This window comes from Coniophora puteana (genome assembly GCF_000271625.1).
Source record: "Coniophora puteana RWD-64-598 SS2 unplaced genomic scaffold CONPUscaffold_8, whole genome shotgun sequence".
Taxonomy (NCBI): Eukaryota; Fungi; Basidiomycota; class Agaricomycetes; order Boletales; family Coniophoraceae; genus Coniophora; species Coniophora puteana.
In genome coordinates this window covers 867144-880143 of record NW_006913060.1, presented here as the reverse complement: position 1 = coordinate 880143, position 13000 = coordinate 867144, and the positions used below count along the sequence as shown (strand labels likewise).

At 50.7% G+C, this 13000-nt stretch overlaps 6 protein-coding genes across 6 annotated transcripts; 4 read left to right on the top strand and 2 right to left on the bottom strand.

Moving 5' to 3' along the window:
* Positions 1-2113: 2113 nt before the first annotated feature.
* CONPUDRAFT_155121 (uncharacterized protein) lies at positions 2114-2458 on the top strand (the record flags this gene model as incomplete). The annotated part of the gene is made up of 2 exons (XM_007771899.1): positions 2114-2373; positions 2434-2458. 2 exons carry the CDS (start codon positions 2114-2116, stop codon positions 2456-2458), a joined length of 285 nt encoding a protein of 94 aa, XP_007770089.1.
* A 1222-nt stretch (positions 2459-3680) lies between these two features.
* CONPUDRAFT_106409 (FAD/NAD(P)-binding domain-containing protein) lies at positions 3681-5922 on the bottom strand. Its single transcript, XM_007771898.1, has 9 exons — positions 5755-5922; positions 5491-5699; positions 5369-5434; positions 4937-5316; positions 4869-4886; positions 4647-4820; positions 4506-4595; positions 4003-4455; positions 3681-3941 (listed from the first exon to the last, which is right to left on the bottom strand). The coding sequence occupies exons 1-8, from the start codon at positions 5799-5801 to the stop codon at positions 4087-4089; spliced, it is 1353 nt and encodes a 450-aa protein (XP_007770088.1). The 5' UTR covers positions 5802-5922; the 3' UTR covers positions 3681-3941; positions 4003-4086.
* Positions 5923-6256: 334 nt separating this feature from the next.
* CONPUDRAFT_166443 (ribosomal protein S30) lies at positions 6257-7056 on the top strand. The gene is made up of 4 exons (XM_007771897.1): positions 6257-6281; positions 6347-6464; positions 6517-6558; positions 6764-7056. The coding sequence occupies exons 1-4, from the start codon at positions 6272-6274 to the stop codon at positions 6783-6785; spliced, it is 192 nt and encodes a 63-aa protein (XP_007770087.1). The 5' UTR covers positions 6257-6271; the 3' UTR covers positions 6786-7056.
* CONPUDRAFT_166442 (Dihydropteroate synthase) lies at positions 7045-9885 on the bottom strand. The gene is made up of 5 exons (XM_007771896.1): positions 9733-9885; positions 9121-9679; positions 8571-9065; positions 8258-8505; positions 7045-8182 (listed from the first exon to the last, which is right to left on the bottom strand). The coding sequence occupies exons 1-5, from the start codon at positions 9747-9749 to the stop codon at positions 7060-7062; spliced, it is 2442 nt and encodes an 813-aa protein (XP_007770086.1). The 5' UTR covers positions 9750-9885; the 3' UTR covers positions 7045-7059.
* A 290-nt stretch (positions 9886-10175) lies between these two features.
* CONPUDRAFT_137977 (TPR-like protein) lies at positions 10176-11492 on the top strand (the record flags this gene model as incomplete). The annotated part of the gene is made up of 6 exons (XM_007771895.1): positions 10176-10308; positions 10377-10441; positions 10499-10642; positions 10704-10849; positions 10899-11124; positions 11190-11492. 6 exons carry the CDS (start codon positions 10179-10181, stop codon positions 11379-11381), a joined length of 903 nt encoding a protein of 300 aa, XP_007770085.1. The 3' UTR covers positions 11382-11492.
* Positions 11493-11622: 130 nt separating this feature from the next.
* Positions 11623-12844, top strand: CONPUDRAFT_126149 (uncharacterized protein). Its single transcript, XM_007771894.1, has 6 exons — positions 11623-11742; positions 11809-11918; positions 11997-12167; positions 12250-12381; positions 12537-12573; positions 12635-12844. Exons 1-6 carry the CDS (start codon positions 11695-11697, stop codon positions 12704-12706), a joined length of 570 nt encoding a protein of 189 aa, XP_007770084.1. The 5' UTR covers positions 11623-11694; the 3' UTR covers positions 12707-12844.
* Positions 12845-13000: the final 156 nt, after the last annotated feature.

The following is a 13000-nucleotide window of genomic DNA, read 5'->3' as shown; positions in this document are numbered from 1 at the left end:
AGAGCGAAGACTCTTTCCTCACACAAAGTCGCGCGTTGGCGGCCTGAACATCGCCCCCCGAGTGAGTGACTGAATGAACCTGAAACAACACAACGAGGCCGATCAGCGGTGTGGGGTAAATCGTGATCCCAGTTCCTCTTTGACGGAAACCCGAGAGATACAGAGACACGGACACTGCCAAGTGCATCATCAGCGCTGTAGCATCGAAAATGTAACCGGAGGTACCACTTCACAGAGAAATGATTTAGTTTTATCACCATTTGTTGGAGTAAACATAAATCAAAGCGTCGCACATGATCCGTGAGTCGAACTTGAAGGAGGATCAGTATCATTGAGTAGAGTAGCTGAAACAGACCTTTCCAACCAAGCAAGAGAGCAAGTCACCGAGATGACGTCGCTGTCAGATCCGGACTTAGCGGAGAGATCCATGCCACTAGATTAGAAAGTAAAGTATTCGCGTCCGATGTGGGCAGAAGAGAAGATCGTCTGCGATCTACATAATTTGTATTCAGTGATCATCACCGTTGCTGGTGGATCTCCAATGACATAAGGTTGCCGTGCTAGATCGTTGACCTGTCGTTGACGAACGGTCAGCGACGGAGAGATGGCGGCTCACAGTCAAACCGCATACAACCGTAAACCACAGAACTCGCAGCGCCTCATTGCATTGAGAATCCGAGGTGCGGAGCGACGAGATGGTGACCTGTCGCGCATGAGAAAGAACGATTAGATGGGCTTCTGCGTACATGTCGTGCACATACGCAGGGCGATGAGCGATGGAAGAAGTGAAGACAACCAAGAGTAACCCGATCTCACCGACGTTTTACATGAAACCGGAGTAGTCGGCGCGAGCGGAAGAAACATAAGCAAGAGGCCATCATTTCTCGGTGGAGTATCATTTGGTATTGTCGTAACGAGTTCTTCGTGATGTGATGGCGAAACATCAAATTTAGCTTAGCATCCCAGTGACATGGTCAAATCGTTCAATGGTCAAGGGAATGTCATTGGATGACGACGTCTTGGTATCCCGGTAGCGCCGAGATCGTCCAACGTCACTTGTCTCCGATTACCGGTCTACATCACATTCGTTGTGTGTGGATCGCTTGCCTGTCAAAAACCATTCAAGTCAATTAACACTATCAAGAATTGACCCACGACAGCAGCTGAGACAATACCGATAGAAAACAAGTCAGTAATTTAGGGTGTATGTATGGATTTGGGCTCAACTATGCTGTCTTTGGTCGCAGCGCTGTTATCCGGGGGCAAATATGCATCTTCTCGTCGAAGTCTGCACTCGCGCGGCCCACCTGAGAAAAGGTGAAACATTGCGACGAGGTAAATCACAATGACTGTGGAGGTGTGGAGTAGTGGATGCGCAAGCGCTGAGCTACGAAGGCAGAGCAGCGTCAACGGAGTCGACGGAGGTAGAAAGGATTTACGTCACAGCAGCTGAAGATGAAACCAGTACATCCGACACAAAGGTTTGAGTTTGGAGCTTCGTCCGTGAGCCTGTGCCTCGGTTCCTTCGATCCGTGGTAAACATTTGCTAGTGCTCTGGCGAGCAGATCATATGCTTACATCTACCCCAGATCCACGAGAAGATCAATGATGTCTTGACATAAGACCGTCTTCTCATCTCCCGGACCGCTGAGGACGCACACGAAACACCTGGACAAGAAATTTGACTGCGCGGTCTCACGTCGGCGATTGTCATAAGGAGAAAACGCTCAATCACATTTGGTATTGAAGCGCATCTTTCAGAAACAGGATTCTCAACTGAGATAATCAGAGATTTGGGGACGTGGTGCTTACCATGAGACTGAACAGAACCTCAATCCGTGGTGAGCATTCCTGAAACAATGGGATCCACCACTGATTGTTCGTGGTGGAGAGTCACGATAGGACAGCCTACCGTCGCTAGACTGTGAAACAAACTTGGCGAGTACGGAGCGATTCTTGGCTGGTCGTCTCGTCGTTGAAAGTGCTAAGGTCAAATTGACTCTGAGGGCGCCTAATTCGGCGTTCATGTATAAAAACAATGCTGTCGGTGGTTCATTCGCTCAAAACACAAGCCTCCTACAAAACAACCAGATCAATCACCACTACCACCAACATGCAGTTCAAATCACTCACCTCTGCCATCGCACTCACTCTTGCCGCCACCGCATTCAGCGGCGCCGCTGCCACTCCTCTCGAGGATGCCTCACTCGCCTACAAGATCGCCGGCTGCGGCTCGTCCGGCAGTCAGCTGCCTAGCTACTGCAACGGCGGTGGCACCCAGGGCTGCAAGTGCAGCGGCATCGGTGTGTACGGCTGCTCCGCGAAGGCGGACACCGACACCTGCAAGTCCAAGGGTTGTGGATGCCAGAAGGAGTGAGCGTAAGTGAAACTCGGGTCGCGCTCTCGTACACTGCTCTGATTGTTTTACTTCAGGATCATACATCGTTTATCTGTGTAGATGTCAGTCAGCTATGGGCCGGGGGAGCAGTCAGTGATTCGTACTATTTATGCACTCAGTACTTGTTCTGGCTTGAATGTCGACTTTCACGCGATGTAGTTGCCGATACGTACATCTTGCGCAGAGAACTTATGCTCGGAATGGATGCTCTTTCTCGCTTTGAAATCTTGATGCGCTCTTTTCGCCCCAAAGAAGCTCAGTCTAGCGAAAGTTACTCCAGAGGCGAACACAACGATCTCACCTAGGTGATTCATCTATCCGCATATCTCCGCTCTTACACTGCAAACAATTCATGATAGTTAGCCCGAAATACTTGAAAAATACGGTAAACATTAAGTTGAACCATTCTTGGTAATTAATCCTTTATTATTGTAAAAACTACTTTGAACAGAAACTCTGGCAATCATAATAAGGAGTAAGCAAATACTTGAAATGTTATTGAGAACATTATCATAAACCGCTTTTAAAGTAATGTTTATGATAATATGCTGAGGCTTACTTGAAATTTACTAAAGACAATGGTATTGATAACATACAAAGTAAGTTTATGATAATCCAGCTTGCATTATCATGACTCAAAACTACAATAAACGGAAGAAAATTACCTTAAAAAACCAATAAATGTTGTTGTGAATGGGAATTGGTTATATTGGGATTAATTAGCCCAAAATGGTAGCCGACAACAGCCGACAACAAGCCGACGACGACGGACGACAACGGACGACCTTGCAGACGACAATGGACGACAATGGCAGACAACGGTGCATGACAATAGCATAACGAAAGCGACGAGCTTCCCCCCCAAGACCCTGTTACCTTAAAGGTAACGGGCAAATATTTATTGATTGTCATTAATGTATTTATGCTGTCAAATTTGTTGTCCGCAAGGTTGTCCGTTGTCGTCCGCCGTCGTCGGCTTGTTGTCGGCTGTTGTCGGCTACCATTTTGGGCTAATTAATCCCAATATAACCAATTCCCATTCACAACAACATTTATTGGTTTTTTAAGGTAATTTTCTTCCGTTTATTGTAGGTTTGAGTCATGATAATGCAAGCTGGATTATCATAAACTTACTTTGTATGTTATCAATACCATTGTCTTTAGTAAATTTCAAGTAAGCCTCAGCATATTATCATAAACATTACTTTAAAAGCGGTTTATGATAATGTTCTCAATAACATTTCAAGTATTTGCTTACTCCTTATTATGATTGCCAGAGTTTCTGTTCAAAGTAGTTTTTACAATAATAAAGGATTAATTACCAAGAATGGTTCAACTTAATGTTTACCGTATTTTTTAAGTATTTCGGGCTAACTATCATGAATTGTTTGCAGTGTTATCAGAAATCGAGCGCACAAATCTTGATGCATGCCTTCATCCAAACAAGCTATCTCGCTTCTCAAGTGGCCCCGCATTTCCCCTTACTAAGCTGCGTCCTGAGCTAGCACGCCGATAATTTCCCTCATTATGCACTATGTATCATCTGTGATAAGCGTCAATGAGCTGTGATAAGGAGAGAAAGCACTAGCGTAATAGCTACTTACTTGATAAGCTCGTTGACTACTGGCGTTCTGCAGATTTACTCGATGAAGATAATGCGACCTGAAATGTTGCATCTTACGAAAGTCTTACTGCCCTGTCTCAAGTGTCTGGTCTAGCCTCCGCTTTGCTTCGAGCCAGTCCTCCACAGCAGAGCCCGGCGCATCCATGTACTCGAGCCCCCGCTTCTTCATGATATTACTCCAAGCCTCGAGATTCTCCTTTGTACGCGGAGCGTTGATTTGTTCGGGTCCCTGGAAACTATACGAGAAGCCGTTGGCCAAGCTGTCCGCCGCGATGTGCTGGGCGTAGTGCAGTCTGACGTCTTGGTAGATCCGAAGGGCTCTGGGTATGTTCTGCGTGTTCACGGCTGCATGGGAGAGTAAGCGGCCTAGAACGTATGCGTCCTCCATGGCCTGGCCAGCACCGGCACCCAAGTGCGGGGTCATGGCGTGACACTAGCCAGTTCGTCAGGGTAGATGAACGTTGGTGATCGGATGAAGCATACCGCATCCCCAAGCAGCGCAACATGACCATAGGTCGATATAGGAAGCTCACTGGTAATGTGTAAGGCCCAGAGACTGATGTCCTCGCAGCACTGAAATATAGGTTAGCAGAGTCAAACACTTGATGATGGTAGACCTCTCACCTCGGCGACCGCTCGGGCCATGGGCTCAAAGTTGCTAAATGTATCTGCAACCTCGTTCCTTGGAACATTTTCGACCCATTTATCTGGGCTGGCTTTGGTTTGAGTGATGGAATTCGTAGTGTAGGCAATGACGTTGACAGTCTTTCCGTTATTGACGCCATACGCGACAAGATGCTAATTGTAGATTAAGATAGTGCGAGGGACAGCGATTGGTAGCCAAACCTTATCCTGACCGAACCACTACATTGGCGAATTAGTCATAGTATGGTTCACGAGGAGCCGAGACTTACGAGAACAAGGTCATTGGTCAGAGGGTGATCTGGATACTTCTCAAGAAGATCTTTTATCGGGAACAGGCTACGGTAAACCATGATACCGGAGAATAGAGGATTGACATAGTTAGACAGATGTGCAGTGTTGAATAGTGGAGGCGTGTGCTGAGCGGCAGTCTCAAACAGAGACCTGCGGGTAGGTGAACGGATGCCGTCTGCTCCAATGAGAACGTCAGCGAGTGCGGTGATTCCATCAGTGAACTCGAGGGTGAGGGTGCCCGTCGAGTCTTCTTGGTAGGATTTAAGCCGTTTAGACGTGTGGACGGTACACGTGGGCGGGAGGCTGGCTTTGAGGATGTCGACTAGCGCGCGTCTATGCATGGACGAAGGTGCGCCATCTTATCGCTACGTCACCCGTGGTGGCGCGTTAATAACCACTGAAGTACTCACTACGATATGTTAGACGGAACCATTCTTCCCCTCCGTCTCTGTTGTCTGCAATGCGATGGCGGAGACCTGCTGTGGTCAGGCAAGATCCGGCCCATTAGAGTGTGAGGGCGCCAGAAACATACCACGGTCAGTCTTGTTAATGTTCGTCACGAACTTGTTAAGCTCCTCCAGCAACCCTAAGTCCTCGATTATGCCCAACGTCCGCTTTCGAAGTGTAATGCCCGCTCCAACGACTGATATCTCTGGCTGGGCCTCGTACAGGTCGATCGGGGTGTCTTCACAGTACTTTCCAATGGTCACAGCTAACAGTAATCCTCCGGGACCTGCACCGCTGGCGACAAGTCAGGCCTTCGGTGAAGATACTTCGAGAAAAGGTTACGACGTACCAGATAGCCACTCGGAACGGTCTTCGCTCGTCATGAGTGATGGTCATGCGGAGAGGATGAAAGAGGTGAAGACAAGGTGAAATGGGGTGAGGTCCCACTAATCGTTACCAATATGCCGATGGTCAGTCTGATCAGCTGTGCCAGGCCTGCTGTTCCGTTATACCAAATGGGTTTTCCAAAGCACGGAGTGGGATGGTGTGACACGAATATTTGTCCAGATGCGTAACTGTCGTGTCCGAACGTCTGAGGCACTTCAGCAAGAAGCATGTTACCTTCGCTAACAACGCAGATGTTGGCTTTCAATCAACCACATAGATAAAAACGCCATTATGGTTATGATTGTGGGCCAGTGCCCACCAAGGCTGACGCCAAAGAAGCGGCGGACAAACAGGTCATAGTCGGAGTTGAAGAGATTGATATTCCGGGAATGTCCGAAACCTAAAACTGGGGGAGCTATACAGCACCGTAGCGCCTTAGTCACCGTTCCCGTCGTCGTCTCCCCCCACGTCAAGCCAATATGGGAAAAGGTGAGGAATCTCTGCTCGTCCATAGAGCAGGCAATGATCTAATACATTGCTGCGTATTTCCCTAGTTCACGGCTCTCTCGCCCGTGCCGGCAAGGTCAAATCGCAAACCCCCAAGGTTGAGAAGCAGGAGAAGAAGAAAACCCCCAAGGGTCGTGCCAAGAAGCGGATTCTCTACAACCGCAGGTGCGTAGTCGTCGGCGGTGTAGGCTCAGCTCGTTTCTCATCCAACCTATAGATTCGTCAATGTCACCACCCTTCCTGGCGGCAAGCGGAGAATGTGAGTTTTCCCATCTAATCTTTCGCCCCTACCCTATCAATCTGCCCCTTCTCTCCTACGATGATACTTGAAATCATGCATAGTTCACACTGAAACTAAAGTGTTGACAACCATACATCTTTGTCTTTCGCTCCTATCTGACATTCTACTCTCCACCTGTCCCCTCCATCCTCGTCGGATCCCTTTACTGACTCATACTTTTCAGGAACCCCAACCCGGAGAAGTAAAGCAGAGCTACAAAAGCTTGAACGGGTTACCCCCGCGTCCCGTCGCGGGAGGTTTCTGCACCAAGCAGCTACACAGGGGTTGCGGGCAGAGTGTATTCATATCATTCCGCATTGTTTCTTTGCACGCTATATTATCTCTCCACCCACATGTCATTACGATATGCACTCGCACTCATGCCAATCCACTTATGATTGACATTCTCCTACTTTGAGAAAGGCTGAACTGAGCATTGCGGAGTCCACGGCAGATATGAAGACGGCCCATACGGCGCACTTAGCTCCATATTGCAGATGCGACTACGACGACATCCTTCATCTCCTGCACGTCGTGTACACGTATGGCAGCAGCACCTTGCTGTACGGCACACGTCACTGCAGCAGCAGTAGCCCACCCTCGCTCTCTGGCCTCCGTCACCCGCCCAGCGTATGGGCCATCATCGTCCTTGCGCTCCAAGATCTTGCCTAGGAATGACTTCTTCGACGTGCCTATTAGTTGGGGATAGCCCAATAGGGTGCTGCCTTCCACAGACGAAGTGAGAGATGAAGCATGCCTAAGCAGAGCTAAATTTCCCTCGATAGTCTTGCTGAACCCGATGCCAGGGTCGAGCATTATGAGCCAGCGGCGGATGCCTCCTCGCCCTGTCACAGCGGCGTCTACCCTATCGCCTAGCTCGCGCCGAACACCCTCCAGAACACCTTCAGAGAAGGTGCTGTAGTCTTTGTTGGAACCGGCATCGCCCCGTGAGTGCATAAGAATGACTGGAACACCAAGATCACGAGATACCCGACGAAACTGAGCAAAGTGTCGTACAGAAGCCTGGTTCAAGGGGTAATCTGGACCACCAAAGGCGTACACATCATTGATACAGTTAACGCCAGCGAGCACGGCAGCCTCAGCGACGGTGTAGCGGAAGGTATCAATGCTGATGAGAGCATTGGCTACGTCTGGCGTGTCTTTCTGAGCACGAATGGCCTTGACGATGGGCACGACACGGTTGATCTCCTCCTCGTCCGAGACAAACGCTGCATCAGGCCGCGTGGAGTACCCTCCAATGTCGATAATATCCGCCCCCGAGGCAATCGCCTTCGTGGCGTATGCCATGGCCGCATCAAGCGTATTGTTCACCGATCCATCGGAGAAGGAGTCGGGGGTAGCGTTCAGCGTGGCCATGACGTACGTCCTGCTGGAAGGGTGTCCGAAGGTCCAGTATCTCGCCGTGGGTGGGATAACTGGCAAGTCCCTATTCAACGGGGACCCGTTTTCCGCGAGTGGGTATTGCGGGAAGGGCATGACCTTGATCATTGCGGAGACATCCTCGGGGTGGGCCGACTCGAGAGTTCGTAACAACGTTCCGATAGGCTTGCGAAGCACCGGGTGCACGAAGTCGGGAATCATACTGGAGGGAGGTCGTACGGTTAACTCGGGGGAAGTAGCTAAGGTTACAGTTTAGATGGCGAGTTGCTGTACTCACTCGGCCAGGGGCTGGAGAACGAAGCATCGCTCGGCAATCCGTGGGTGCGGGACGACGAGGTGTCCTTCGAGGTTGTCCAGATTGCGTCTCGCGTCTGATGGCCGCGTATCGATGATATCCGAGTTGTACAGTATAACATCAAGATCCACTGCTCGCGGTCCGTTGCGGATGGAGGGGACACGGCCCACGGTAACCTCTATCTTCTTGAGAAGCCTGAGAAGCTCTGTCGGTGGGAGGTTGGTCTCGACCTAGTTATACCGCGATAAGTATTGTTATGCCCCACATGACCAAACATCGGGGAGGTTCTACGCACCACGCAAGCACAGTTGGCGAAGCGAGGTTGATCAGTGACATACATCGGCATCGTTTCATACATAAAGCTCGTGTTCACGATGGCGACTTCGGCTTCTCCTTCTCCTTCTAATTTCAGATCGTCGAGCAATGATGCCGGGCGTTCGAGCAGCCGAAGCGCGGTCTCGATGTTCGCGAACCGGTCGCCTATATTTGAGCCTAGCGCGATCCCAGAGGTGGCTAGCTTCTTCTTCGCGCTCGATATAGGGGACACGGATGCTAGAAGGGTAGTCATTTTGCCGAACCCAGGTGTGGGTTCAGGACCCCGAGGGAACATGGCTGGGAAATCTTGGTGACGGCGTGAAATCTCGACTTGAGGTGCTTCAGCTTCGCTGAGTGCTTCTGGTTTTGATGCCTTGACGGTGATCTCGTCGTCGGCATGAAGGGTTTGTAAAGCGCGTGAAGCGACTGACGATGCCAGTGCTTCCAGCGTCAAGAACGACGTCCCACGAGCATGCTGATGATCAGGATGAGTAATCGACGCGTGCCTCTAGTCATGGGAGAGTGCTCACCTCTTTGATGGTACGAGTCAATACGCTCAAGTCTATAAAGTCGATTGGGGATTCAGCCAGTCGACGTCGTACTGTGATGTCGAACGTCACTGGTTGATTCGTGTGACGCTCGCTCTCGTTTACCCCTATGATCGTAGAGCAGGTAATGCCTTCCAACCTGAACGTATGTTTGGCCGTCAAGGTCGTCGATGAGTCCCGTTCCAGCTCGAACGTAAAAGAGGATGCCTCAGATATCTTCGTTTGCTTTGCTCTGATTTTGACGTGGGTAGGCTGAACCAGAGAGTCTGCGACCTGCGCATGAGCCTGCGCGACCAGTTCGCCTAGGTTTGCGTAGTGCTTTCCGGAGCAGTTTGCACGTACTCTCTCGTAGATCTCGGCGTAGTTGATCGAGTAGGAGAGTTCATCGGTAGCTGCTGCTATTGAGACGTCGTGGAAAAGCGTGATGGTGACGAGAGCAGTCCCCTCTGCTGGAGCTTGCTCATTTGCGGATCCTGATCTGATGTAGACGGGTACGCGGATGTCTTTGACGTGAATTGCGTCAAGGGTGGAAGAAGGGATGCTAGAGGTGGGCCGTCAGGTAAAGTAGCAATGAGTAACCGGAGTAAGATTTACCTGTGGTCAGTTGACATGGTTAGAAAGGCTTGTGGGGCTACGGCCACAAGAAAGATGATAGAGATGAGATGTCAATGCAAGGACATGGAGGGAGTGAAGATGTTCCGGGTCATACCGCAACGCGCCGTTGTCGGTCGTCACTCGGAAACTGCTTTATTCGTACGTTTCGCGTGGAGGTCTCTCTTTTTCGAATATACTGTTGTAGTGGCTTGCCTGAATTTCTCTTCGTCGATATCGCAAAGCAAGAGGAACAGATGTCACAAGAGGGCGCCGCCGACTCGTTCAAGCACTTTCCCCGGTATTTTAGGGGTGAATCTGTACGATAGTTTCCCTATAATATCCATATTTGGTAGCTTTGGGAGGAAAAACCGTGTCCGAACACCGCGGGCCGCGCTCTGGTGCCGATGGCGCTTGGAGGGTGCGTTTGTCTGTCCCCATCGCCCGCCATGACCACCACAGCCGCACTCGAGCAACTCGCGACATACCGGGCGCACAACTCTCGCGCATCTCAAGAGACCTTCCAGAAGGGTCTCCCGCTCTTTCAGCGGAATGCGTACAAGAAGATGGGTGATGACGGTGCGTCTTTAGAGTACCTCAAGAGAGACTTGAAAGCCAACGCGCGCTGAGCTGACGTACCGCAATAGCATGGTCCTTTCTAGAACAGCTTGCTCTCGCCTCGATAGACATGGGACGGTACGACATTGCAGACGTGTGTGTTATCCCACTCTTCTTCGACTGCGTGTCCGACTGACTTGTATGTGCTTAGCAATGCCTGAAAGTGTTGGAGGAGAGGTTCACCGGGTCGCCTCGCGTAGATTGTCTACATGGTATACTCATGGAGGCAACGGAGTCACCGGAGATTGCGCTCAAGTACTATAACGACCTGTTGGAGGCGGACTCGGCGAATGCGGTACGTGGTAGTTGTTGGTTACGACTGAAAATGATTATTGAGCGTTCGTTGTCTCCGGTAGCCAATATGGAAGAGGCAGATAGCTGTCCTTCGGCACATGGGGAAGATTGAGAAGGCTGTGAATGAGCTATCGCAGTTTCTGGATACTTTCTACGCGGATGTAGAGGGCTGGCTGGAGTTGGCTGATATCTACGCGACGTGTAACCGGTGAGTGCACTCTCAATGTTCTCTGCTCAGATTTGCTGACGCGTTCAAGGTATGAGAACTCCCTTCAAGCACTCTCCCATGTCATCGTACTCGCACCCCAAAACCCCTTTTATCTGCTGCAAGCTGCCGAAACCGCATACACGGCGGGCGACGTTCCGCTCTCTATCCGGATGTTCCTCATGGTTGTTGACATGTCGGACGGCGACGACAACGAGCCACTGGCGGAGTCAACGCCGCTTGGAATCACTGTTCGCGCTTGGTATGGCGTCAAGTTGGTATGTTACCCTTTCCTTCGCTGCAGCCCGGCCGTGATCTGAGAATAATGTGGCCTTCGTTGTAGTGCTCGCGACGCCTCATCAGAGATCCTGAACATGCTTCTGTGTCGGCGTCCCAGACAGATACCCCGAAGAACGTTGCACTGCTGGACGAGCTCGCTACGGAACGGCTTAGGATTGCGTACTCGAGTGCGGGAAAGAAAGGAGATATTGCGCAGGGAAGAGACGAGGTCTTTGCTTGGGTCGCTGCTCCTTAGCGTAGAGGGTTGCAATCTCTATTTCCGTCCTTTCATGTGCCGTAGAATTACAGTTTTCAGCGTTTTGAAAACCAAGTGTACTTGCTCTTGTCTAGGACTCTTTGGTGTCTGGCAGGGATATGGTCTGAGACTCTGAGTCCGTCCGAGTACTTGTTGTAGAGGCGGCGGTCTTGGGGTACTATTGCTCCCGAAGATAGTGACTGGACCACGTGTTATACGTGTCACCGACGCATCCTTGCCCCAGACCAGCGCCAGAACGCGCGCTTCCTCTCGTCCACCACAACCTCTCCGCCGCCTTAGAGCTCCCTCTACGATGTTCTCAGACGAGCTCAAGACCCTGCGGAAGCTTGGCTTCCGACATGTACGTGCACCCAGTAGCGCGAGTTGTGCTGTAATGCTACAATGCTAATCCCTAGTGCGCGTACAGGTTCTTCTCCAAATCCTGAACTTCGCATCTGTCATAACCTCCGGTCTCATGATATGGAAGGGAATGGGCCTCATGTTTAACACCGAGTCCCCCATAGTCGTGGTTCTCAGGTATGTCATCCAGCTCTTCGCGACTTCGGCCTCACTTAACAACCACGCCCTTGCGCGCTCCTGTCTTGCCGTATCCAGTGGCTCTATGGAACCCGCGTTCTACCGCGGCGACCTCCTCTTCCTGACGAACTTTGGAAACCAGCGGTACAGCACTGGTGATATCACTGTGTACAAGATCCCCGGAGCCGACATCCCCATCGTCCACCGCGTGCTGGAGACCCACGATACTATCGTAAAAAATTCTTCTAGGTATGTTGCGGCGCGCACGCTGTCGCTTTTGCCGCCCGAGAGACACATGCGCTAATCACGGGCTTGCTTTGTTCGTTTCAAGCGAGGTGACACTGGCGCCGGTGGCGGACCAGCTGCTGCTGACGAAGGGGGACAACAATTATGTCGACGATATCGAGCTTTATCAGGGGCTCGACTGGTTGGAGCGGAAGCACATCGTTGGCAAAGTTAGAGGGTGAGTTGATTAGAGTTTCTCCACGTAGGATATTCCTTGACGCGGCGTGCTCGGCCTTTATGTCTGAGTTATTCGTACCGCGATGCCCATTGTCCCCTTTGCCTTCCCTTCTCGTGACAGTGGTTCCTGACTTCGCTTCTTCTTTGTCTGACCAGGTTCTTGCCGTACGTTGGTTACGTGACGATTGCGATGGTAAGAGTGTTTATCCTTTTGTGCTACAGTACGTGTCAAGCACATGCTGAAATTCTTTCAGAACGACTTCCCCCAGCTCAAGTATGCCTTGTTGGGCGTCCTTGGCCTTTTGGCACTTATTCAACGAGAGTAATCCACTAGACTAATCGAGCATGGCTATGTGACAATCTTATCCTTTTTAATCCTTACATTTGGGCGTAAATTAAACATAGGGCGACTCTTGACGTGAGGGTGACGGAACGCTCTGCATTCCCAGCGCCCCTGCTTTGTCTTTTACGTTAAAGCCTCTAGGAACGTGGCCTTTGCGTGGCACACAGCATGCCGCTTTCGATTCACCGAACGAAAGAGTGGAATTGGTGCCACCGTAGTAAAAGAGAAGTGTCTGGTCATTCGGATGAACGCGGTTGAGACTACGCCAAAGTGGATG